Source organism: Heptranchias perlo, chromosome 44, assembly GCF_035084215.1.
Source record: "Heptranchias perlo isolate sHepPer1 chromosome 44, sHepPer1.hap1, whole genome shotgun sequence".
NCBI lineage: Eukaryota > Metazoa > Chordata > Chondrichthyes > Hexanchiformes > Hexanchidae > Heptranchias > Heptranchias perlo.
The window spans coordinates 3,245,182-3,267,343 of record NC_090368.1 but is presented as its reverse complement, the minus strand read 5'-3'; the positions used below and the strand labels follow the sequence as shown (position 1 = coordinate 3,267,343).

General features: G+C 55.4%; 2 protein-coding genes across 2 annotated transcripts in view; one reads left to right on the top strand and one right to left on the bottom strand.

The window, feature by feature from the left end:
• Nucleotides 1-6,754, top strand: part of mrpl24 (mitochondrial ribosomal protein L24) — a 13,096-nt gene extending 6,342 nt beyond the window's left edge. The window contains exons 2-5 of the mRNA XM_067976025.1: nucleotides 19-114; nucleotides 4,165-4,268; nucleotides 5,632-5,762; nucleotides 6,454-6,754. Of these exons, the coding sequence (XP_067832126.1) occupies nucleotides 19-114; nucleotides 4,165-4,268; nucleotides 5,632-5,762; nucleotides 6,454-6,590 (468 nt within the window). The 3' untranslated portion in view covers nucleotides 6,591-6,754. The remainder of the gene's footprint in view (nucleotides 1-18; nucleotides 115-4,164; nucleotides 4,269-5,631; nucleotides 5,763-6,453) is intronic.
• Nucleotides 6,755-7,462: 708 nt separating this feature from the next.
• Nucleotides 7,463-18,644, bottom strand: mettl25b (methyltransferase like 25B). Its single transcript, XM_067975900.1, has 8 exons — nucleotides 17,986-18,644; nucleotides 16,245-16,351; nucleotides 14,254-14,482; nucleotides 13,292-13,354; nucleotides 12,003-12,146; nucleotides 10,346-10,944; nucleotides 9,466-9,650; nucleotides 7,463-7,849 (listed from the first exon to the last, which is right to left on the bottom strand). The coding sequence occupies exons 1-8, from the start codon at nucleotides 18,094-18,096 to the stop codon at nucleotides 7,701-7,703; spliced, it is 1,587 nt and encodes a 528-aa protein (XP_067832001.1). The 5' UTR covers nucleotides 18,097-18,644; the 3' UTR covers nucleotides 7,463-7,700.
• Between the last annotated feature and the right edge of the window lie 3,518 nt (nucleotides 18,645-22,162).

Sequence of the window (22,162 nt, the reverse complement as noted above, 5' to 3'; positions counted from 1 at the left end):
TTTTTCGTTCCTCTCCAGGTGGAAATTCTAAAAGGAAAAGATGCCGGGAAGCAGGGGAAAGTCAGCCAGGTGATTCGAGCTCGCAACTGGGTGATACTGGAAGGATTGAACACGGTGAGAATAACAGTGGGGCTTTTTTAAAAAGAAAAGTAACTGCAAACGCAAATTGGAAATAGAGAGGGAATTGCTGGAAATACACAGCAGTTCGGTCCGCGTCTGAAAGAGGAGGTTAATTGTCCTGGATGGGCACCCTTTGTGAGAATGCGTTCGGAGCCGGAAAGTCGGGAGTTCGAGCCCCCACTCCAGAGACTTCAACCCATAATCCAGGCCGACACTCCGGTGATAGTCCTGAGGGAGCGCTGCACTGTCGGAGGTGCCGTCTTTCAGATGTGACTTCAAACCGAGGCCCCGTCTGCCCCTCTCAGATGGACGTGATAGATCCCACGGCCACTATTTGGAAGAAGAGCGGGGGGGGGGGAGTTCTCTCCCCTGACCTGGGGCCAATATTTATCCCTCAACTAACTAAAAAAACAGATGATCTGGTCATTATCTCATTGCTGTTTGTGGGAGCTTACTGTGCGCAAATGGCTGCAGCGTTTCCTACATTACAACAGTGACTACACTCAAAAAGTGCTTCATTGGCTGTAAAGCGTTTTGGGACGTCCTGAGGTGGTGAAAGGCGCTGTAGAAATACGAGTCCTTGCCTTAATTAAAATACACAGATCATTTGAAGCCATCGATCGACTTGCGGCTGTGAGTTTGCCTGGATCCTCAGCATTGCAGGGAAATGCCGCCAGTGTAGGAGGCTCGAGGAGTGCGAAGAGTTCACAGCCTGTTCCCCCCCCCCCCCCCCCCCTGCCCTCCCCACAATCCCCCAGAAGGGTCACATATGGATTGGGGAGGGAGGGCTGGCTGCTAGTTCACAGGAGATCTTCTGATTGTCAAAAAGGGGCCTCCCTGGAAATGAGAGCAGTATGGGCAGGGCTAGGGGGGATCCTGGGCAGGGCTAGGGGGGATCCTGGGCAGGGCTAGGGGGGTTCCTGGGCAGGCCGAGGGGGGTTCCTGGGCAGGCCGAGGGGGGTTCCTGGGCAGGCCGAGGGGGGTTCCTGGGCAGGCCGAGGGGGGTTCCTGGGCAGGCCGAGGGGGGTTCCTGGGCAGGCCGAGGGGGGTTCCTGGGCAGGCCGAGGGGGGTTCCTGGGCAGGCCGAGGGGGGTTCCTGGGCAGGCCGAGGGGGGTTCCTGGGCAGGCCGAGGGGGGTTCCTGGGCAGGCCGAGGGGGGTTCCTGGGCAGGCCGAGGGGGGTTCCTGGGCAGGCCGAGGGGGGTTCCTGGGCAGGCCGAGGGGGGTTCCTGGGCAGGCCGAGGGGGGTTCCTGGGCAGGCCGAGGGGGGTTCCTGGGCAGGCCGAGGGGGGTTCCTGGGCAGGCCGAGGGGGGTTCCTGGGCAGGCCGAGGGGGGTTCCTGGGCAGGCCGAGGGGGGTTCCTGGGCAGGCCGAGGGGGGTTCCTGGGCAGGCCGAGGGGGGTTCCTGGGCAGGCCGAGGGGGGTTCCTGGGCAGGCCGAGGGGGGTTCCTGGGCAGGCCGAGGGGGGATCCTGGGCAGGGCTAGGGGGGGGGTTCCTGGGCAGGGCTAGGGGGGATCCTGGGCAGAGCTAGTGGGGGGTTCCTGGGCAGGCCGAGGGGGGATCCTGGGCAGGCCGAGGGGGGATCCTGGGCAGGGCTAGGGGGGGGGATCCTGGGCAGGCCGAGGGGGGATCCTGGGCAGGCCGAGGGGGGATCCTGGGCAGGCCGAGGGGGGATCCTGGGCAGGCCTGGCGGGGGGGTTCCTGGGCAGGGCTAGGGGGGTTCCTGGGCAGGGCTAGGGGGGTCCTGGGCAGGCCGTGCTCGTGTGGCCACTTCCCCTTTGTTTCTTGTACCTGGTTCCCCTCCTTTCCTCCCCGTTGGGAGCCGGAGATCCCTGTAGTTACAGAGGAATCAAGATTCTGCAATTCTGCTCCTGATCGTAGAATCTTACAGCACAGAAGGAGGCCATTCGGCCCATCCTGCCTGTGCTGGCTCTTTTGAAAGAGCTGTCCAATTAGTCCCATTTCCCCCCGCCCTTTCCCCGTAGCCCTGCAAATTTTTCCCCTTCAAGTATTTATCCAATTCCCTTTTGAAAGTTATTATTGAATCTGTTCCCACCGCCCTTTCAGGCAGTGAATTCCAGATCAGAACAACTCGCTGCGTAAAAAACTTTTTCCTCATATCATCTTTTGCCAATCACTTTGAATCTATGTCCTCTGGTTCATGACCCTTCCGCCAATGGGAAGTTTCATTTTATTTACTTTATCTAAACCTTTCATGATTTTGAACACCTCTATCAAATCTCCTCTCAACCGTCTCTGTTCCAAGGAGAACAACCCCAGCTTCTCCAGTCTATCCATGTAACTAAAGTCCCTCATCCCTGGAATCATTCTAGCAAATCTCTTCTGCACCCTCTCTAAGGCCTTCACATCTTTCCTAAAATGTGGTGCCCAGAACTGGACACAATACTCCAGTTGCGCAGTTGTTTATAAAACCAGTGTTTTATAAAGGTTCACCATGACTTCCTTGCCTTTGTACTCTATGCCTCTATTTATAAAGCCCAGGATCCTGTATGCTTTTTTAACTGCTTTCTCAACCTGCCCTGCCACCTTCAATGATTTGTGTACATATACCCCCAGATCTCTCTGTTCCTGCACCCCCTTTTAGAATTGTGCCCTTTAGTTTATATTGCCTCTCCTCATTCTTCCTACCGAAATGTATCACTTCGCACTTCTCTGAGTTAAATTCCACCTGCCACGTGTCCGCCCATTCCACCGGCCTGTCTATATCCTCTTGAAGTCTATCACTATCCTCCTCACTGTTTACTACCCTTCCAAGTTTTGTGTGATCTGCACATTTTGAAATTGTGCCCTGTACACACAAGTCCAAGTCATTAATATATATCAAGAAAAGCAGTGGTCCCAGCACCGACCCCTGGGGAACACCACTGTACACCTCCCTCCAGTCCGAAAAACAACCATTAACTATTACTCTCTGTTTCCTGTCCCTTCCCTCTCCTATCGACCTCTTACAATTGCCTGTACTTATACAGGCCTTGTAATCCGTACCAGCCCAACTCTTGCAGCTGGAGCCTTGAAATGTGACATTTTTTCCCAACGTAACAAGGCCAGAGAAGATAAGAGCAAAATACTGCGGATGCTGGAAATCTGGAATAAAACCAGAAAATGCAGGAAATACTCAGCTCTGATTCTCTCTCCGCAGATACTAACGTTTCAGGACGATGGCCTTTCGTCAGAGCTGGAAGATGTTAAAGAGTTAACAGTTTTTAAGCCTGGGAAAGTGGGGGGGTGTGGGGGACGGGAGAGGAGGGAAGAAACAAATGATGGGGTGATTAAATGACAAAAGGAATGATGGTGCAAGGCAGGGAGGGTGGGAATGGGACAGGTAAAGAAACAAAAGATGGGACTCGAGGAGCTGTAAATGGCAGAAGCAGAACCAGTACCAGCTGTCCGAAAAAATGGGAGCAGTGGTTCTGATCTGAAGTTATCGAAATCAATGTTTAGTCCGGAAGGTTGTAAAGTGTCTAAACAAAAGATGAGGTGCTGTTCCCTGGAGGTTATGTTGAGCTTCGTTGGAACAGTGTAAGAGGCCGAGGACAGAGAGGTCAGAGTAGGAGTGGGACGGGGAATTAAAATGGCAAGTGACCGGCAGGTCAAGGGTCACGCTTGTGGACTGAACAAGAGGTGTTCGGCAAAGTGATCACCCAGTCCTACTTCAGGGAAGGTAAGGTTGATTGGTTATTGTCAGCTGGATTTGTTTAGACTGGAGGGAGACGAGGCCTATCAGCCACGAGCAGCTTATCTCAACAGGCTAACTTCTTTAAGAGACAGGACGTTGTCCAGAGCTACATTGTTTACGATAAGGCTGGTCGACCATGAGCAGCTTATCTCAACAAAGCATTCTTATTAAATTCTCCTAAAGACATTACCTAGGGCTACAGCAGCACTGGTTATTTCAGCCCTGACTTTCATTGCCAGGCAGCGTAGTTAAAATGGTACCTACTCCGTATCTTCATGGACTCTTGCTTGAATCTTCCTCGACCTGCCCATTCGTACAGGCCGCTAACCCTTTTGTTTCCCCTGCAGCACTATCGCTACTTCGGCAAAATAGGAGAGCACAGGGGAACGTACATCGCCAGTGAGGCTCCGCTGCTGGTCAGTGACGTGATGCTGGTGGACCCCAGCGACCGGTAAGTTGTAGCGTCGGGAACGCCAATTTGTGCACAGCAAGGTCCCACAAACAGGAATGTGATAATGACCAGATCTTAGTGATGGTGGTTAATGAGGGATAAATACTGGTCCCGGGACACCCCGGGGGAGAACTCCCCCCCCCCCCGCCCCCCCCATGCTCCTCTTCGAAATAGTGGTCGTGGAATCTTTTACGTCCACCCGAGAGAGGGCAGACGGGGCCTTGGTTTAACGTCTCATCTGAAAGACGGCACCTCTGACAGTGCAGCACTCCCTCAGTACCGGCACCTGGAGTGTCGGCCTGTAACAGGTTAAGGAAGGGGAAACGATGTTGCCTCCGTGAAGGGATGAGGTTTAATCCCGGTCCCACCGACCCTCCCAGCACCCGGGGTGCCCAGACGGCTTGAGTTGGCAAGTGCACCGTGGCGTGCGGCGCTGAGCCAGGCAGACTAGAAAGATCCCAGACTCAATTTTCCCCCTTCCTGGCCTGTCTCCGTCGGGCAGCGGTTGTGGTTCAGCCGGGTGTGGGGGGAGGAATCGGCCAGGGTTCCTGCTCTTGATTGTTATCCAGTGACCCCTGCTGGATTGTGCCTGGGTGCAAAGGTCAATCCAGAATGGAGCATCGGGTTCACCTCTGATGCCTCCCGTAGTTGAATATCCGACTGATAACCTGCTCGCGCCTGAGCTGGGCGAGGTACGGGACGGTGTTGTGTACACGTGGGACTATACCTCTGCGGGAATCACCACCCCCCCCAGGGATTGATCCTGGGATCTTCCTGCTCGGTCGGGCTCAGTACTACACTGGGAAGTGCTGTTATCCACCGAGAAACTGGAAGGTGCTAAAATTCAACTTTAAAGGCAAACGTGTGGGAAAGGCTGAGAGTTCACCCATCACCCCCTGCGCTCGCTGACCTACATCGGCTCCTGGTCCGGCAACCCCTCCATTTTAAAATTCTCATCCTGGTTTTCAAATCCCTCCATGGCCTCGCCCCTCCCTCTCTCTCTGTAACCTCCTCCAGCCCTACGACCCTCCGAGATCTCTGCACTCCTCCAATTCTGGCCTCTTGCGCATCCCCCGATTTCCATCGCTCCACCATTGGCGGCCGTGCCTTCAGCTGCCTGGGCCCTAAGCTCTGGAATTCCCTCCCGAAACCTCTCCGCCTCTCTCTCCTCCTTTAAGACGCTCCTTAAAACCTACCTCTTTGACTGAGCTTTTGGTCACCTGTCCTAATATCTCCTTATGTGGCTCGGTGCCAAATTTTGTCTGATAATCGCTCCTGTGAAGCGCCTCGGGGAATTTTATTATGTTAAAGCCGCTGTATAAGTTGGTGTTGCTACCAATCGCTTGCTCCTTCTGCTACACAGAAAACCCAGCGGGGTGGACTGGAGGTACACGGAGGAGGGAGAGAAAGTGAGAGTATCGGCCCGGACAGGACGCATTATCCCCAAGCCCATATTCCAGAGGAAAGACGGGATTGTGCCGGAGCAGTGGAAAGGTGAGTTGTGTACCTGGTAGCTCCCTCCCGCCTTTTCCTGCTTTTAAGTTCCCCCGGTCAGACTATAGTGAATAAAGTGCCCACATACGGAGACCCCGACCGGGAATCCTGCATCAAATGTCCTGCTAACTCTTGGGGAAAGAAAGCAGATATTGCTGTCGAATCTTCCCTCCTGGCCCAGCGGCTTCTCAGTCTGAGTGTCCCAGGGTGGTCGCAGGCTTGTGCCGCATCAGCTTGCATTTAGAGAGCGCCTTCAACGCAGGCATTGCCGCTGTGGGGCCGCAGCACTCGAGGTCAGGGACAAGGAATTTTCTGCAGATTTAAAAACTGTTCTAAGGTTGGAGGCAGTGTAGAGGGAGCTTTACTCTGTATCAAACCCGTGCTGTACCTGCCCTGGGAGTGTTTGATGGGACAGTGTAGAGGGAGCTTTACTCTGTATCGAACCCGTGCTGTACCTGCCCTGGGAGTGTTTGATGGGACAGTGTAGAGGGAGCTTTACTCTGTATCTAACCCTGTACCTGCCCTGGGAGTGTTTGATGGGACAGTGTAGAGGGAGCTTTACTCTGTATCTAACCCGTGCCCTATTCCTCAGCACTGAGTAGCGAATTCACCGTTTTGTTTTTTTTAACCCTCTCTATGGAAATTGTTTGTTGTCGAACGACACTGATTTACCTTCTGTGGTTGTGTTGAGATGGGCCAAAGGACACCAGCACTGAGGACACACTGGAGAGCACGTACACACCTGCTCTGAGGACCTTCGAGGAAGAAGTGATGGAGAAAATGGGCATTAGTGAAACCAGCCTCCGCAGGAAGTCTTACTGGTATTAGTTTCTAAAGGGTCTAACCACATACACTGTCCCAGCCCAGTGCAAGGGGAGGATTAAGGAGCAAGACTAATGGGCAGGCCTTGTCTAATCAGTACAGACCCTTGAATGTGCAGCATGCCTTATTTAATGTTGTACAATTAAAGGTTTTTAAAAAAAAAAATTAAACTCTGTTCCTGTTCATTCCTAAACCCCGGAGAAAGTCGGGGCGGGTGTGGGGGGAAGCTGGATTCGGAAAGGTGAGTGCAGGTTTATGTGGTCTGGTACGTGTGGGTGCTGCTGTCCAGCGTCTTCGAGCTGCTTCGTCCTGTTCTGTAAATCAGCGCAGTGTCAGTATGACCAAGATCAGCTCACATCCTCGGCTCCGGCACACCGGCTGACACTGCAGAGCGAAGCTCTCTGAATGTTTCATCTCTCTCAAACTCAAGGGAACACAAGCCGAGTCTGTGCAACCGATTCCTCATCATTTAACTCTTCTCTGGTGAACCTGCACTGCACCCCCTCCAAGGCCAATACATCCAGAACTGAACGCGGTATCTCCAGATGGGGTCTGCCAATTTAAGCATAACTTCCCTTTTATATTCCAGCCCCCCCCTTGAGATAAAGGCCAACGTTCCATTGGTCTTTTTGATTGCTTTTTGTACCTGCCCACCAGTGTTTAGTGATTTGTGTACCCGGACACCCAAATCCCTTCGCTCCTCCACAGCTCGCAGTCTTGCAACGTGCAGAAAATACTCTGATTTGTCTTTCTCCGATCCATGAATGGACGATCTCTCTCACACACACACACACACACACATGCACACACACCTCTAGCTATTTCCCTCAGGCAAAGTCGGACTGTTTTGAGTGTAGCCAGAGTCAGAACAACTCGGGTTTCTCTTTGCAGCTGCTGAGTGATTTTATTGTAGGACGTGTAATATCTGTAGAGAGAGCGAGCTGTCTCTTGACTCGTCAGTCAATACATGCACCGTAAATGCAGTGGAATTGTTTTTGTTTTTTTTTAAAAAAGAGTTTCAGAGTTTGGGACCCCGCGAGTCCCAACATCCACCTCGTCTGTTTAAAGTGTGATCCGAGCTCCTCGACCCCCGTCTTCCCGAGCCCGGTCCGCGGATCAAACTCCACGGCCTTGGTCCGGACGCCTGCGGCCCTCTTCCGGGCGGAGGAGGTCACTGACTCGACGCCCGTCCTTCGCGGCCACCAGCACGAGGTTCCTGGGGGAGAATCTGGGGTCGAACAGCGGGAGCAGCTCGCACTGAAAGCCTGCAACAAAGAGAAAGGACAGTGAGGACAGTGGCAGGTCAGGGTTCAGATAACAGCTCCCCCCCCCCGGGTCTAGCTGAGACAGCAAGCGATGCCGACATCAGTCCCATCCTGCCGTGGAGTAAAAGCCAAGGCGTACGTACACAACCGTACAGCACAGGCGGCCATTCGGCCCATCGTGGTCTGTGCCAGCTCTTTGAAAGAGTTATCCAATTAGTCCCAGTCTACCCCCATCGCTTTTCAAATTTTTTCCCTTTTTCAAGAATTTATCCGAATCCCCGTTTGAAATTTATTATTGAATCTGCTTCCTCTGCCCTTTCAGGCAGCGAATTCCAGATCAGAACAACTCGCTGTGTGAAAAATAATTCTCATCTCCCCTCTGGTTCTTTTACCAATTATCTTAAATCTGAGTCCTCTGGTTACCGACCCTCCTGCCAGTGGAAACAGTTTCTCCTTATTTTCTCTATCAAAACCCCTTCATAATTTTGAACACCTCTATTAAATCTCCCCTTAACTTTCTCTGTTCTAAGGAGAACAATCCCAGCTTCTCCAGTCTCTCCACGTAACTGAAGTTCCTCATCCCTGGTACCGTTCTGGTAAATCTCCTCTGCCCCCTCTCCAAGGCCTTGACATCCTTCCTAAAGTGTGGTGCCCAGAATTGAATACATTTTGGTGCAATTTAAGTCAGGTAGCAAACTGAAGTGTAAGTTCAGGACTTTCTCAGTGGGCAGCACTCTCACCTCTGAGTTCAGGAGGTGGTGGGTTCGAGCCCCACTCCAGAGACATGAGCACGTCAGCTAGGCCGACACTCCCAGTGTGGTACTGAGGGAGTGCTGCACTGTCAGAGGTGCCGTCTTTTGAAAGAGATGTTTAACTGAGGCCCAGTCTGTCTGTGCAGGGAGATCTCCCATTTTCTTGGCTCAATCAACACCAGCATTCACCCGTTTGTGGGCCCTTGCTGTGTGCAAATTGGCTGCTGAGTTTACCTACAAAGGAACAGTGACTACACTTTTAAAGTAATTAATTGGTTCTTATGCCTAGATTTTAAAATTCTCATCCTTGTTTCCAAATACCTCCTCCAGCCCCATAACCCTCCGAGATCTCTGCGCTCCTCCAATTCTGGCCTCTTGCCCATCCCCGATTTCCATCGCTCCACCATTGGCGGCCGTGCCTTCAGCCGCCTGGGCCCTAAGCTCTGGAATTCCCTCCCTAAACCTCTCCGCCTCTCTCTCCTCCTTTAAGACGCTCCTTAAAAACCTACCTCTTTGACCAAGCTTTTGGTCACCTGTCCTAATATGGTTCGGTGTCAAATTTTGTTCGCCAACACTCCCGTGAAGCGCCTCGGGACGTTTCACTACGTTAAAGATCAGCGAGTTCTCCCAGTGTCCTGCCATAGGCGCTATATAAATGCAAGTTATATGGGTCCAGTCAGCCTGTCTCGACAGCGCCACGAGGAGGCACACTGCGGTACTTCAACCCTGAGTCTCAACCTGTCTCGGCAGCACTACCCGCAGGCAGGCAGAGGTAGTGCACGCCGTCGGATCCTGCAGGTAAAAGATGGGAACAGTGTGTTTTTTGTTAACTGACCCCCTCCTGCCCACCTCCCTTTGCCTTACCTTGCTCCTGTAGGTAGATGGCTCTGTCCAGGAGAATGAGGGTCTCGATCACCGGAGCCAGCAGCAGGCTGAGGCAGAAATAGGCCACCACCTTCCCCTCCTGTCCCAGCATCGACTGCACCAGACTGGCATCCCATTGGGTTCCAGGGTCAAAGCCCAGCTTCTGCAGGCCGGCACGAGCATACCTGCGTAAACAAAATCGGGGGGGGAGGAGAGGGGGGCATTAATGTAGAGAATGGACCCTCCCATTTTCTCCCCTCCCCTCCCCTTCAGGTGCAATTAGGAAGGCAAATGGTATGTTAGCCTTTATTGCAAGGGGGTTGGTGTGTGAGTTGGGAAGTCTTGCTGCAATTGTACAGGGCTCTGGTGAGACCACATCTGGAGTACTGTGTATGGTTCTGGTCTCCTTATCTAAGGATGGATATACTTGCCTTAGAGGGGGTGCAATGAAGGTTCACCAGATTAATTCCTGGGATGAGAGGGTTGTCCTATGAGGAGAGATTGAGTAGAATGGGCCTGTACTCTCTGGAGTTTAGGAGAATGAGAGGTGATCTCATTGAAACGTATAAAATTCTTAGAGGCTTTACAGGGTAGATGCTGAGAGGTTGGAGAGTCTAGAACGAGGGGGCACAGTCTCAAGATAGGGGGTCGACCATTTAGGACCGAGATGGCGGCTGTGCCTTCAGCTGCCTGGGCCCTAAGCTCTGGAATTCCCTCCCTAAACCTCTCCGCCTCTCTCTCCTCCTTAAAGCTTACCTCTTTGACCAAGCTCACATATCTCCTTACGTGGCTTGGCGTCAAATTCTCGGTAAAGCTCCCGTGCTGTTTTATTTACTACGTTAGAGGCGCGCGTAGTGGTGGCCGAGAACAGGCCGCTTACTCTTCGAAGGGGCGGAGATGAGCCTTCCTGGCGAGCTGCACTCCCGGTCGCCTGAGCCCGGGGTCGAGCTGCCTGATGATGGTCTCCAGCGCAGCCCGGTAACAGTGGACGCGGAGCTCCGCGCTCTCCCTCTTCAGTCGCCCGGCGTAGCCCTCGATGGCGTGGCAGGCCGTCTCCCGCAGCTTGTAGGGCAGCCCATGCCCGGGGAGGCCCCTCACCCACGAGCTCATGGGGTAGCCCGTCTCCGAGCCCCCTGCCCGGGGAGGAGGGGGCACCTGATCGGCGGCGGCTGTGGTTTTCATGTAGCAGCAGGAGACGGCGGTGATGGCGAGGGCATTGGGGCACTGGGCAAAGTGGCGCAGGGCGGCGGGGCCCAGGTCCCCGCAGGCGTGGAGCCCCGTCAGCACAAAGGGGGCATCCGGCCCCCAGCGGGGGGATTGGGGACCCCCCCGGGTCCCCTCCCGCTCGGGGCCGCCGTCTGACTCCAGCAGCCGCAGGAAGTCCCCCCACGGCGCCCTGGGATCGACCCATCCCACCAGGTGTCTGGGGAGCCGGATCCTGGCGGGCTCGATCTTCGGGCTCTCCCGGCCCTCTTCACTCTGCACAGAAAACAAGGCGGTCAAATCATGACTAGTTTGTGATACCCTCTTCCCCCCCCCTCATCCACAAACAGATGCTGGCTTTTGCAGGCACCATGCGAGCTCCAGAGAGGTATATACCATGCTACTGGTGTTGCTCGGAGAGGTAAAGTATGTTGCTACTCATGTTATGATATGGACTGCACCCTACTGGTGGAAATGACTTGTTCTTCTCCACTGTTTGAGGCCACTGGGTGAGACAGACTCTTAATACAGGCGGGCAGTGTCTGTACCTGACCCTGTTAATACAGGCGGGCAGTGTCTGTACCCGACCCTGTTAATACAGGCGGGCTGTGTCTGTACCTGACCCTGTTAATACAGGCGGGCAGTGTCTGTACCCGACTCTGTTAATACAGGCGGGCAGTGTCTGTACCCGACCCTGTTAATACAGGCGGGCTGTGTCTGTACCCGACCCTGTTAATACAGGCGGGCAGTGTCTGTACCCGACTCTGTTAATACAGGCGGGCAGTGTCTGTACCCGACCCTGTTAATACAGGCGGGCAGTGTCTGTACCCGACTCTGTTAATACAGGCGGGCAGTGTCTGTACCCGACCCTGTTAATACAGGCGGGCAGTGTCTGTACCCGACCTTGTTAATACAGGCTGGCAGTGTCTGTACCCGACCCTGTTAATGCAGGCGGGCAGTGTCTGTACCCGACTCTGTTAATACAGGCGGGCAGTGTCTGTACCTGACCCTGTTAATACAGGCGGGCAGTGTCTGTACCCGACCCTGTTAATACAGGCTGGCAGTGTCTGTACCCGACCCTGTTAATACAGGCGGGCAGTGTCTGTACCCGACCCTGTTAATACAGGCGGGCAGTGTCTGTACCCGACCCTGTTAATACAGGCGGGCAGTGTCTGTACCCGACCCTGTTAATACAGGCGGGCAGTGTCTGTACCCGACCCTGTTAATACAGGCGGGCAGTGTCTGTACCTGACCCTGTTAATACAGGCCGGCAGTGTCTGTACCCGACCCCCCTCTCACTGCCACACCTCGCGATCATATCTCCATTCTCTCACCTTTGATTTCCTTGCTGCTTCTTTCTGCAGGGTGAGCAGCAGCTGTCTGTCAAACTGCCTCGCCGTGGCAACCAGCTCCTCCCCCGCTTCCACCCCGGTGAGGTGCAGCCCGTGCCGGAACGCAAGGTAGCGAGACAGGTGACCCTGGCCGACGAGAGGACAGAGAGTGACGGGGTTAGACGCAGCGGGCGGCTTGATAGTTCCAGCTCTGTCCCTGCCTCCCCCGAAAGGTTCTCTTGCTGGGCTGGCTGTCCCTCCGGCACCCCGCCCAAGTGAAGTGTCCGCTGGCCGGCTATTCGACTGTGGACGGCATCGCGGAGGCCGGTCCTCATACAGGTGGCCTTAGAGTCACCGGATTGGAGGTGGGAACGCTGGCTGCTTTTTTTTTAGTCCCCCTCCGTCGCCCGGAGGCTCAGGCCAACCGTCGCGGCCAGGCTCTGCACCCTGCTGAGATCGGCTCGCTCAGCACAGGCCCGAGATGGAGCCTGGGCCTGTCCTGCTCTGCGCGTGTGGGGCTCGGTACCACACCGGGTGCGGAAGTGGGCAACTAGTAGCCAGAGCCTGCGACTACTGATGGGGTGAGATAAAGTTGGGAGGGAGGGAGGCTCGTGTGGGGGCATTGACATCGGCATGGACCTGTTGGGCCGAATGGCCTGTTTCTGTGCTGTACATTCCATGTACTACCCCGTGACAGTGGACATAGCGGTAAACATTGACCAGAAAAGCAGGACCAAAAATCACGGCAACGGGAAGTAAGGTTTGCAGACAGGAACAGCGTGCCTTACACGGGATTTATAAATGGTTCACAGAAGGTACAGCACAGAAGGAGGCCATTCAGCCCATCGTGCTGTGCCAGCTCTTTGAAAGAGCGATCTAATTAATCCCACTCCCCCCCTGCCCTGAAAATGTTTTCCCCTTCAAGTATTTATCCAATTCCCTTTTGAAAGTTACTATTGAATCTGCTTCCACCGCCCTTTCAGGCAGCGCATTCCAGATCAGAACAACTCGCTGCGTAAAAAAACATTTCTCCTCATCTCCCCCTCTGTTTTTTTTTGCCAATTATCTTAAATCTGTGTCCTCTGGTTACCGACCCTCCTCCACTGGGAACAGATTCTCCTTACTTTCTCTGTCAAAACGCCTCTGTTAAATCTCTCCTTAACTTTCTCTGTTCTAAGGAGAACAATCCCAGTCTCTCCCCATAACTGGAGTTAGATGCAAGTGTCCACAGAGCATAAAAGTCCCCCCCTTCCCCCCGATAAAGTACAATCCCACAGCGTTGTCTGACGTACCTGCCCAGATCCGACGTCAATCACATGTTCACACCCAGTTGCGTCGCATAGCTTCTTAACGAGCTGGCAGCGAGGGAAAGAGACATCAAGGTAACTGTTTTTGCCCAGCAGACTGCAGTTTATACCTCACAGATTACTGTACACCTGCGAGCTACACCATTAACAGCCGATATGGCCTTCCAGCGTACTCTGCATCTGCCAGCGAGGCCAATAACAATACAAATCTCCCAGCGCGTTCTGCACCATCCGACTACATTCCACGGTGCTCTATCTCCCAACATACTTTACGTCTCCCGGGATGCAGCGGTAAGCTATATATCCTGAGCCAGCCGTGACTCAGTGGGTCTCTCTCTCTCTCTCGTCTCTGAGTCAGAAGGTTCGAGCCCCACTCCAGAGACTTGAGCCCACAATCCAGGCCGGCTCTCCCGGTGCCAGTACCGAGGGAGCGCTGCACTGTCGGAGGTGCCGTCTTTCAGGTGAGGCCCCGTCTGCCCCTCTCGGGTGGATGTGAAAGATCGCACGGGGCCACGATTGGAAGAAGAGCGGGGGAGGGGGAGGGGGAGGGGGAGGGTTCTCCCCGGTGTCCTGGGGCCGATATTTATCCCTCAACCAACGAGACTAAAAAAACATGATCTGGTCATTATCTCATTGCTGTTTGTGGGATCTTGCTGTGCGCAAATTGGCTGCTGCGTTTCCTACATTACAACAGTGACTACACTTCAAAAATAATACTTTGCTGGCTGTAATGCGCTGAGGCGGTGAAAGGCTCTATATAAATGCAACTCCTTTTCTTTCTACACTGGATGTTCCCCAACTCCTTTACGTCGCCCGGTAACACTGGCGATTTACTCCGCCCCTCCCGAAATCCTGCTTCTATTCTATCGACACTGGCACCACTCTGCACGTCCCCCGGGCACCGGTCGTCCCCAGTGCCGTCCGTCTCGCCGCCAGACGTGCCGTACCGCGCCCAGTTTGCCGATTTCGTGCTGCTTCTTGGGCTTGACGTGCTTCCGGAAGAGGTGGCCGAGCACCGAGCTCTGGCTCCTGTCCGCCCGGAATTCCTCCGGCCTCGATCTGGCTGCCGCTGCCACGGAGGGAGGGGAAGTGCCGGCACAGGGCTCCCGGGGAAAGGCCAGCCCGTGGGCAGCCGCCTTGTACGCCAGCAGCGAGAGCGGCCACACGGACTCGCGGCTGCAAAAAAAAAACACACAGAAAGAGAGAGGGAGAGAGAGAGAACAGGTAAACGGTTTTCAGTCTCGTCATTCTCCCCCCCCACCGCCTCTCCCAGTTCACTCCGCTCCTGAGGGCACAGGTGACGACAGCCCTCCCCAGGGTAATAAAAATGATCGGGCCGTGATCTCAGTCAATGGCGGAACAGGCTCGAGGGGCTGAATGGCCTCCTCCTGTTCCTATGGCTCAGGGTGAAACTGCACTTCGAAGGATTTGTGTAAACAATTGGCACCAGTTTGGAGCCAAAATATTTATCATTCTGTTAAGGTGTGACGTTTATAACCGAGCGAAATCTTCTCCATAAACAAAACATTCCAGTGAGAGTGCAGTGTTTGTGGTACGCTATTGCCAAAACTGGTGTAGTAGCACGTGACAAAGATCACGTGACAATAATCTCAGAATTGATAGGTTTAGAGCAAGACACCTGACATTGTCCATCTGGTTGTATAAATAAGCAGCATGTCTATTGATACCACTGTCCATAGGAGTCTACTTAAACAGCGCCACTACAGCAGACAGTCTACAGAATCTATTTAAAAAAGAAACTCTACGAACTACAGCAAACAGAACACATGACCGAAACTGCAGCAACTTCTCCCGATAAAAGCAGGGAGATTTCTCCCGCAAGATGTGGTGAGAGGAGAAGAGTTACGTAATACAAATTACGTGCGTAAAATCAATCCCAGTCACTTACAGCAGCGCGGTCCCCGGGCGTGATTGACCGGGGAATTACCCAATCATCTCCATTCTGTCACTACACAGCCATAAATAGCCTCACTTTCAGTAATTATTGGGTATTCCGTGCTGAGAACGCACCTGGATTGATTAGTAGTTCGCAGACCCCGATGGATATCCTACTGGTGAGTATATAGACACAGACCCTGCTTGTACTTTCTGTCGATATTAATAAAACAAACAAGTTGATTTATCTCTGGCGTCCGAACCTATATGATGTGGAGGAATCTACTCGACTGATCTAAGAGATGGAGTGCCCGCGATGTTGCTGCTCTTGGCCTTCTCGGTGGCAGAGGTCACAGCGTCGGGAGATGCTGACTGAGCGTTTCTCGTTCCTGACTGCCACCTAGTGATTCCTGCCGGAGAATGCTCGGGATCGGGTTCGGCCGGGGCCAATACCCTAACGGTCACTGGGCGAGGTACTGGGGGAACTGCCGGCAACCGAGCAGGCTTCGAAATTGGAAGTTTCCTGCCGTATATATGGCTCCCCCTTCACTGCCTGAGCCATCGGGGTTGGGAGTCTTTGGCAGCTCGTCCAAAACTCTAGCTGCCCCGTATTCTGACTCGCAACCGTTCAGCCATCACCCCCTGCGCTCGCTGTCCTACGTCGGCTCCCGGTTTTAAAATTCTCATCCTCGTCTTCAAATCTCTCCATGGCCTCCTCGCCCCCCCCCCCCCTCCCTATCTCTGTAACCTCCTCCAGTCCCGCAACACTCCGAGATCCCTGCGCTCCTCCAATTCTGGCCTCTTGCCCATCCCCGATTTCCATCGCTCCACCATTGGCGGCCGTGCCTTCAGCTGCCCGGGCCCTAAACTCTGGAATTCCCTCCCTAATCCTCTCCGCCTCTCTCTCTCCTCCTTTAAGACGCTCCTTAAAACCTCCCTCTTTGACCAAGCTTTTGGTCACCTGTCCTAATATCTCCTTACGTGGCTCGGTGTCAAATTTTGTTTGATAATCGCTGCTGTGAAGCCCCTCGGGACGTTTTACTACATTAAAGGCGCTATATACGTGGATAACTGTGGAGCGGTTAAATCGGACAGTGTCGTCTGCCAGGAACGGGGAACCTTCTCCCAAAGATTTTCACTGAAAAATTCCTAGGAGACGGGATCGGAGGAGGAGGAGGTGAGGGAGGGGGGAGGATAAATAAAGTTAGCTGCAGTGCAGCAACATATAGGGGGAGGAAAAACAAATGGATGGTTATTTAAAATGAAACATTCTTGCTCAATGGCTCAAGGGATGTTACCGATCAACCCAATCCACATCCAACTGGAACAGGATAGAGGGAGACTGGGAAACAAGGCAGAATGTAGGGATCCAGAGAATGAAACACAGTGGGGAACTGGGATAGTGGGATACTGAGACACTGGGACAATGGGACCCTGAGACACTGGGACACTGGGACCCTGGGACACTGGGACACTGGGACAATGGGACCCTGAGACACTGGGACCCTGAGACACTGGGACCCTGGGACCATGGGACCCTGAGACACTGGGATAATGGGTTCCTGAGACACTGGGATAATGGGTTCCTGAGACACTGGGACACTGGGACCCTGGGACATTGGGATAATGGGATAATGGGACCCTGAGACACTGGGATAATGGGTTCCTGAGACACTGGGATAATGGGTTCCTGAGACACTGGGATAATGGGACCCTGAGACATTGGGATAATGGGATAATGGGACCCTGAGACACTGGGATAATGGGACCCTGAGACACTGGTACACTGAGACACTGGGATAATGGGACCCTGAGACACTGGGACACTGAGACACTGGGATAATGGGACACTGAGACACTGGGATAATGGGGCACTGAGATAATGGGGCACTGGGACACTGGGACCCTGAGACACTGGGATAATGAGACACTGGGACCCTGAGACACTGGGATAATGGGGCACTGGGATAATGGGGCACTGGGATAATGGGGCACTGGGATAATGGGGCACTGAGACACTGGGATAATGAGACACTGGGATAATGAGACACTGAGACACTGGGACCCGAGACACTGGGACACTGAGACACTGGGGTAATGGGACACTGAGAAAGTAGCAGAGCGGGTCAGAAAGATGTCGAGATTCTGAGAGAATTTGGACAAGCCTGATCCGGTCTTCACCTGACGTCTGCACACCATGTTCCAGGAACAGGTTCCCAGGCTCATTTTTCCATGGTCATTGAGGTCATTCTGTAATGCCTCAACCTTTACCCCTGGCTAAGATCGGCCAACTCAGCACTGAGCCTGCTCTGTACAGGCCAGTACTGCACGTAATGAGAATTTAAAATTCTCATCCTCATGATCAAATCCCTCCATGGCCCTCACCCCCTCCATATCTCTGTAACCTCCTCCAGCCCTACAAGCCTCCGAGATCCCTGCGCTCCTCCAATTCTGGCTTCTTGCGCATCCCCGATTTCCATCGCTCCACCATTGGCGGCCGTGCCTTCAGCTGCCTGGGCCCTAAATCTCTGGAATTCCCTCCCTAAACCTCTCCGCCTCTCTCTCCTCCTTTAAGACGCTCCTTAAAACCTACCTCTTTGACCAAGCTTTTGGTCACCTGTCTTAATATCTCATGTGGCTCGGTGTCAAATTTTCCTGGGAAGCGCCCTGGGACGTTTTACTACGTTAAAGGCGCTATATGAATGCAGGTTGTTGTCGTTCCCACTGAACCACCAACAAGGAGCCCGACAACCGAGTCTAAGAGACGCTTAATGCGGACTTACGATCACGTACGAGTCCAGGATGTTGGTGTAGAGGGACAGGAGGCGTACGATGTCCGCTGCCCTCTGCTTCTGCTGCCGAAAGGGAAGCTGGTGCGTCACGGGTACCGCCATGCTTCGAGGCAATGCCAGAGAGAACGCTGGATGGAGGAGAGAACGGAGCAGTGCGTCAACGTCGTCTACCAATTGCAAATGACAATCTGAAGTCACGGCAAGCGGATCAAGTCTGCTCGACCTGGCTCTGAAACCCCACGGCCACTATTGGAGGAAGAGCAGGGGGGGGGGGGGGGGAGTTCTCCCCGGTGTCCTGGGGCCGATATTTATCCCTCAACCAACGTCACTAAAAACAGATTATCTTATTGCTGTTTGTGGGATCTTGCTGTGCACAAATCGGCTGCCGCGTTTCCGACATCACAACAGTGAACGCACTTCAAAAAATTACTTCATTGGCTGTGAATCGCTTTGGGACGTCCCGAGGCCGTGAAAGGCCGGATGGAAAAGCAAGTTCTTTCTTTTACGTGAGTCCAGTCCCACATCAGTGGTTTGACTCGTAACGGCCCTCTGAAGTGGCCGAGAAAAACCACTCAGTAAGGTCAACGAGGACTGGGCAGTGAATGGGCAGCGAATGGGCAGTGAATGGGCAGACTGAGAATGAAGAGTAAAAAATGTGATAAATTCCCTCCCCCCACAATCTTTTCCCCCCATTCCCTCCCCCCACTCTTTTCCCCCCCATTCCCTCCCCCACTCTTTCCCCCCATTCCCTCCCCCCACTCTTTCCCCCCCATTCCCTCCCCCCACTCTTTTCCCCCCCATTCCCTCCCCCCACTCTTTTCCCCCCCATTCCCTCCCCCCACTCTTTTCCCCCCCATTCCCTCCCCCCACTCTTTTCCCCCCCCATTCCCTCCCCCCACTCTTTTCACCCCCATTCCATCCCCCCACTCTTTCCCCCCATTCCCCACCCCCCAATCTTTTCCCCCCACACCCTCCCCCACTCTTTCCCCCCATTCCCTCCCCCCACTCTTTCCCCCCATTCCCACCCCCCAATCTTTCCCCCACACCCCTCCCCACTCTTTTCCCCCCATTCCCACCCCCCAATCTTTTCCCCCCACACCCTCCCCCCACTCTTTCCCCCCATTCCCTCCCCCCACTCTTTCCCCCCCATTCCCTCCCCCCACTCTTTTCCCCCCATTCCCTCCCCCCACTCTTTCCCCCCCCCATTCCCTCCCCCACTCTTTTCCCCCCATTCCCTCCCCCCACTCTTTCCCCATTCCCTCCCCCCACTCTTTCCCCCCCCATTCCCACGCCCCAATCTTCCCCCCCCCCACACCCTCCCCCACTCTTTTCCCCCCCATTCCCACCCCCCAATCTTTCCCCCCCACACCCTCCCCCAACTCTTTCCCCCCCATTCCCTCCCCCCACTCTTTCCCCCCCATTCCCTCCCCCCACTCTTTCCCCCCATTCCCTCCCCCCACTCTTTTCCCCCCATTCCCTCACCCCACTCTTTTCCCCCCCATTCCCTCCCCCCAGTCTTTTCCCCCCCATTCCCTCCCCCCACTCTTTTCCCCCCCATTCCCTCCCCCCAGTCTTTTCCCCCCCATTCCCTCCCCCCACTCTTCCCCCCCCATTCCCTCCCCCCACTCTTTTCACCCCCATTCCCTCCCCCCACTCTTTCCCCCCCATTCCCTCCCCCCACTCTTTTCCCCCCCATTCCCTCCCCCCACTCTTTCCCCCCATTCCCTCCACCCACTCTTTCCCCCCCATTCCCTCCCCCACTCTTTCCCCCCATTCCCTGCCCCCACGCTTTTCCCCCCATTCCCTGCCCCCACTCTTTCCCCCCATTCCCTGCACCCACTCTTTTCCCCCCCATTCCCTCCCCCCGCTCTTTCCCCCCCATTCCCTCCCCCCACTCTTTCCCCCCCATTCCCTCCCCCCACTCTTTTCCCCCCATTCCCTCCCCCCACTCTTTCCCCCCCATTCCCTCCCCCCACTCTTTTCCCCCCCATTCCCTCCCCCAACTCTTTCCCCCCCATTCCCTCCCCCACTCTTTCCCCCCCCACTCCCTCCCCCCCACTCTTTCCCCCCATTGCCTGCCCCCACGCTTTCCCCCCCATTCCCTCCCCCACTCTTTCCCCCCCATTCCCTCCCCCACTCTTTCCCCCCCCCCCACTCTTTTCCCCCCATTCCCTCCCCCCCACTCATTTCCCCCCATTCCCTCCCCCCACTCTTTTCCCCCCATTCCCTCCCCCCACTCTTTTCCCCCCCATTCCCTCCCCCCACTCTTTTCCCCCCATTCCCTCCCCCACTCTTTCCCCCATTCCCTCCCCCCACTCTTTTCCCCCCATTCCCTCCCCCCACTCTTTTCCCCCATTCCCTCCCCCCACTCTTCCCCCCCACTCTTTTCCCCCTCATTCCCTCCCCCACTCTTTCCCCCCCATTCCCTCCCCCCACTCATTCCCCCCCATTCCCTCCCCCCACTCTTTTCCCCCCCATTCCCTCCCCCACTCTTTCCCCCCCATTCCCTCCCCCACTCTTTCCCCCCCATTCCCTCCCCCCACTCTTTCCCCCCATTCCCTCCCCCCACTCTTTTCCCCCCATTCCCTCCCCCACTCTTTCCCCCCCATTCCCTCCCCCCATTCCCTCCCCCACTCTTTTCCCCCCATTCCCTCCCCCCACTCTTCCCGCCCACTCTTTCCCCCCCATTCCCTCCCCCCACTCTTTCCCCCCATTCCCTCCCCCCACTATTTCCCCCAATTCCCTCCCCCCACTCTTTTCCCCCCACTCTCCCCCCCCACTCTTTCCCCCCCACACCCTCCCCCCACTCTTTTCCCCCCATTCCCTCCCCCCACTCTTTCCCCCCCATTCCCCCATCCCCCCCCACTCTTTCCCCCCACTCTTTTCCCCCCCATTCCCTCCCCCCACTCTTTCCCCCCCCCATTCCCTCCAACTCTTTCCCCCATTCCCTCCCCCCACTCTTTCCCCCACCATTCCCTCCCCCCACTCTTCCCCCCCATTCCATCCCCCCACTCTTTCCCCCCATTCCCTCCCCCCACTCTTTCCCCCCCAATTCCCTCACCCCCCATTCCCTCCCCCCCATTCCCTCCCCCCACTCTTTCCCCCCATTCCCTCCCCCCACTCTTCCCCCCCCATTCCCTTCCCCCACTCTTCCCCCCCATTGCCTCCCCCCACTCTTTTCCCCCATTCCCTCCCCCCACTCTTCCCCCCCATTCCCTTCCCCCCACTCCCTCCCCCCACTCTTTCCCCCCATTCCCTCCCCCCACTCTTTTCCCCCATTCCCTCCCCCTACTCTTTCCCCCCCATTCCCTCCCCCCACTCTTTCCCCCCCATTCCCTCCCCCCACTCTTTCCCCCCCATTCCCTCCCCCCACTCTTTTCCCCCCATTCCCTCCCCCCACTCTTTCCCCCCATTCCCTCCCCCCACTCTTTTCCCCCCATTCCCTCCCCCCACTCTTTCCCCCCCATTCCCTCCCCCCACTCTTTTCCCCCCCATTCCCTCCCTCCACTCTTTTCCCCCCATTCCCTCCCCCCACTCTTTTCCCCCCATTCCCTCCCCCCACTCTTTTCCCCCCATTCCCTCCCCCCACTCTTTTCCCCCCATTCCCTCCCCCCACTCTTTTCCCCCCATTCCCTCCCCCCACTCATTCCCCCCCATTCCCTCCCACCACTCTTTTCCCCCCATTCCCTCCCCCCACTCTTTTCCCCCCCACTCTTTTCCCCCCCATTCCCTCCCCCACTCTTCCCCCCCCATTCCCTCCCCCACTCTTTCCCCCCCATTCCCTCCCCCCACTCTTTTCCCCCCCATTCCCTCCCCCCACTCTTTTCCCCCCATTCCCTCCCCCCACTCTTTTCCCCCCATTCCCTCCCCCACTCTTCCCCCCCATTCCCTCCCCCACTCTTTCCCCCCCATTCCCTCCCCCCACTCTTTTCCCCCCAATCCCTCCCCCCACTCTTTTCCCCCCACTCTTTTCCCCCCATTCCCTCCCCCACTCTTTCCCCCCAATTCCCTCCCCCCATTCTTTTCCCCCCATTCCCTCCCCCCACTCTTTTCCCCCCATTCCCTCCCCCCACTCTTTTCCCCCCATTCCCTCCCCCCACTCTTTTCCCCCCATTCCCTCCCCCCACTCATCTCCCCCCATTCCCTCCCCCCACTCTTTTCCCCCCCA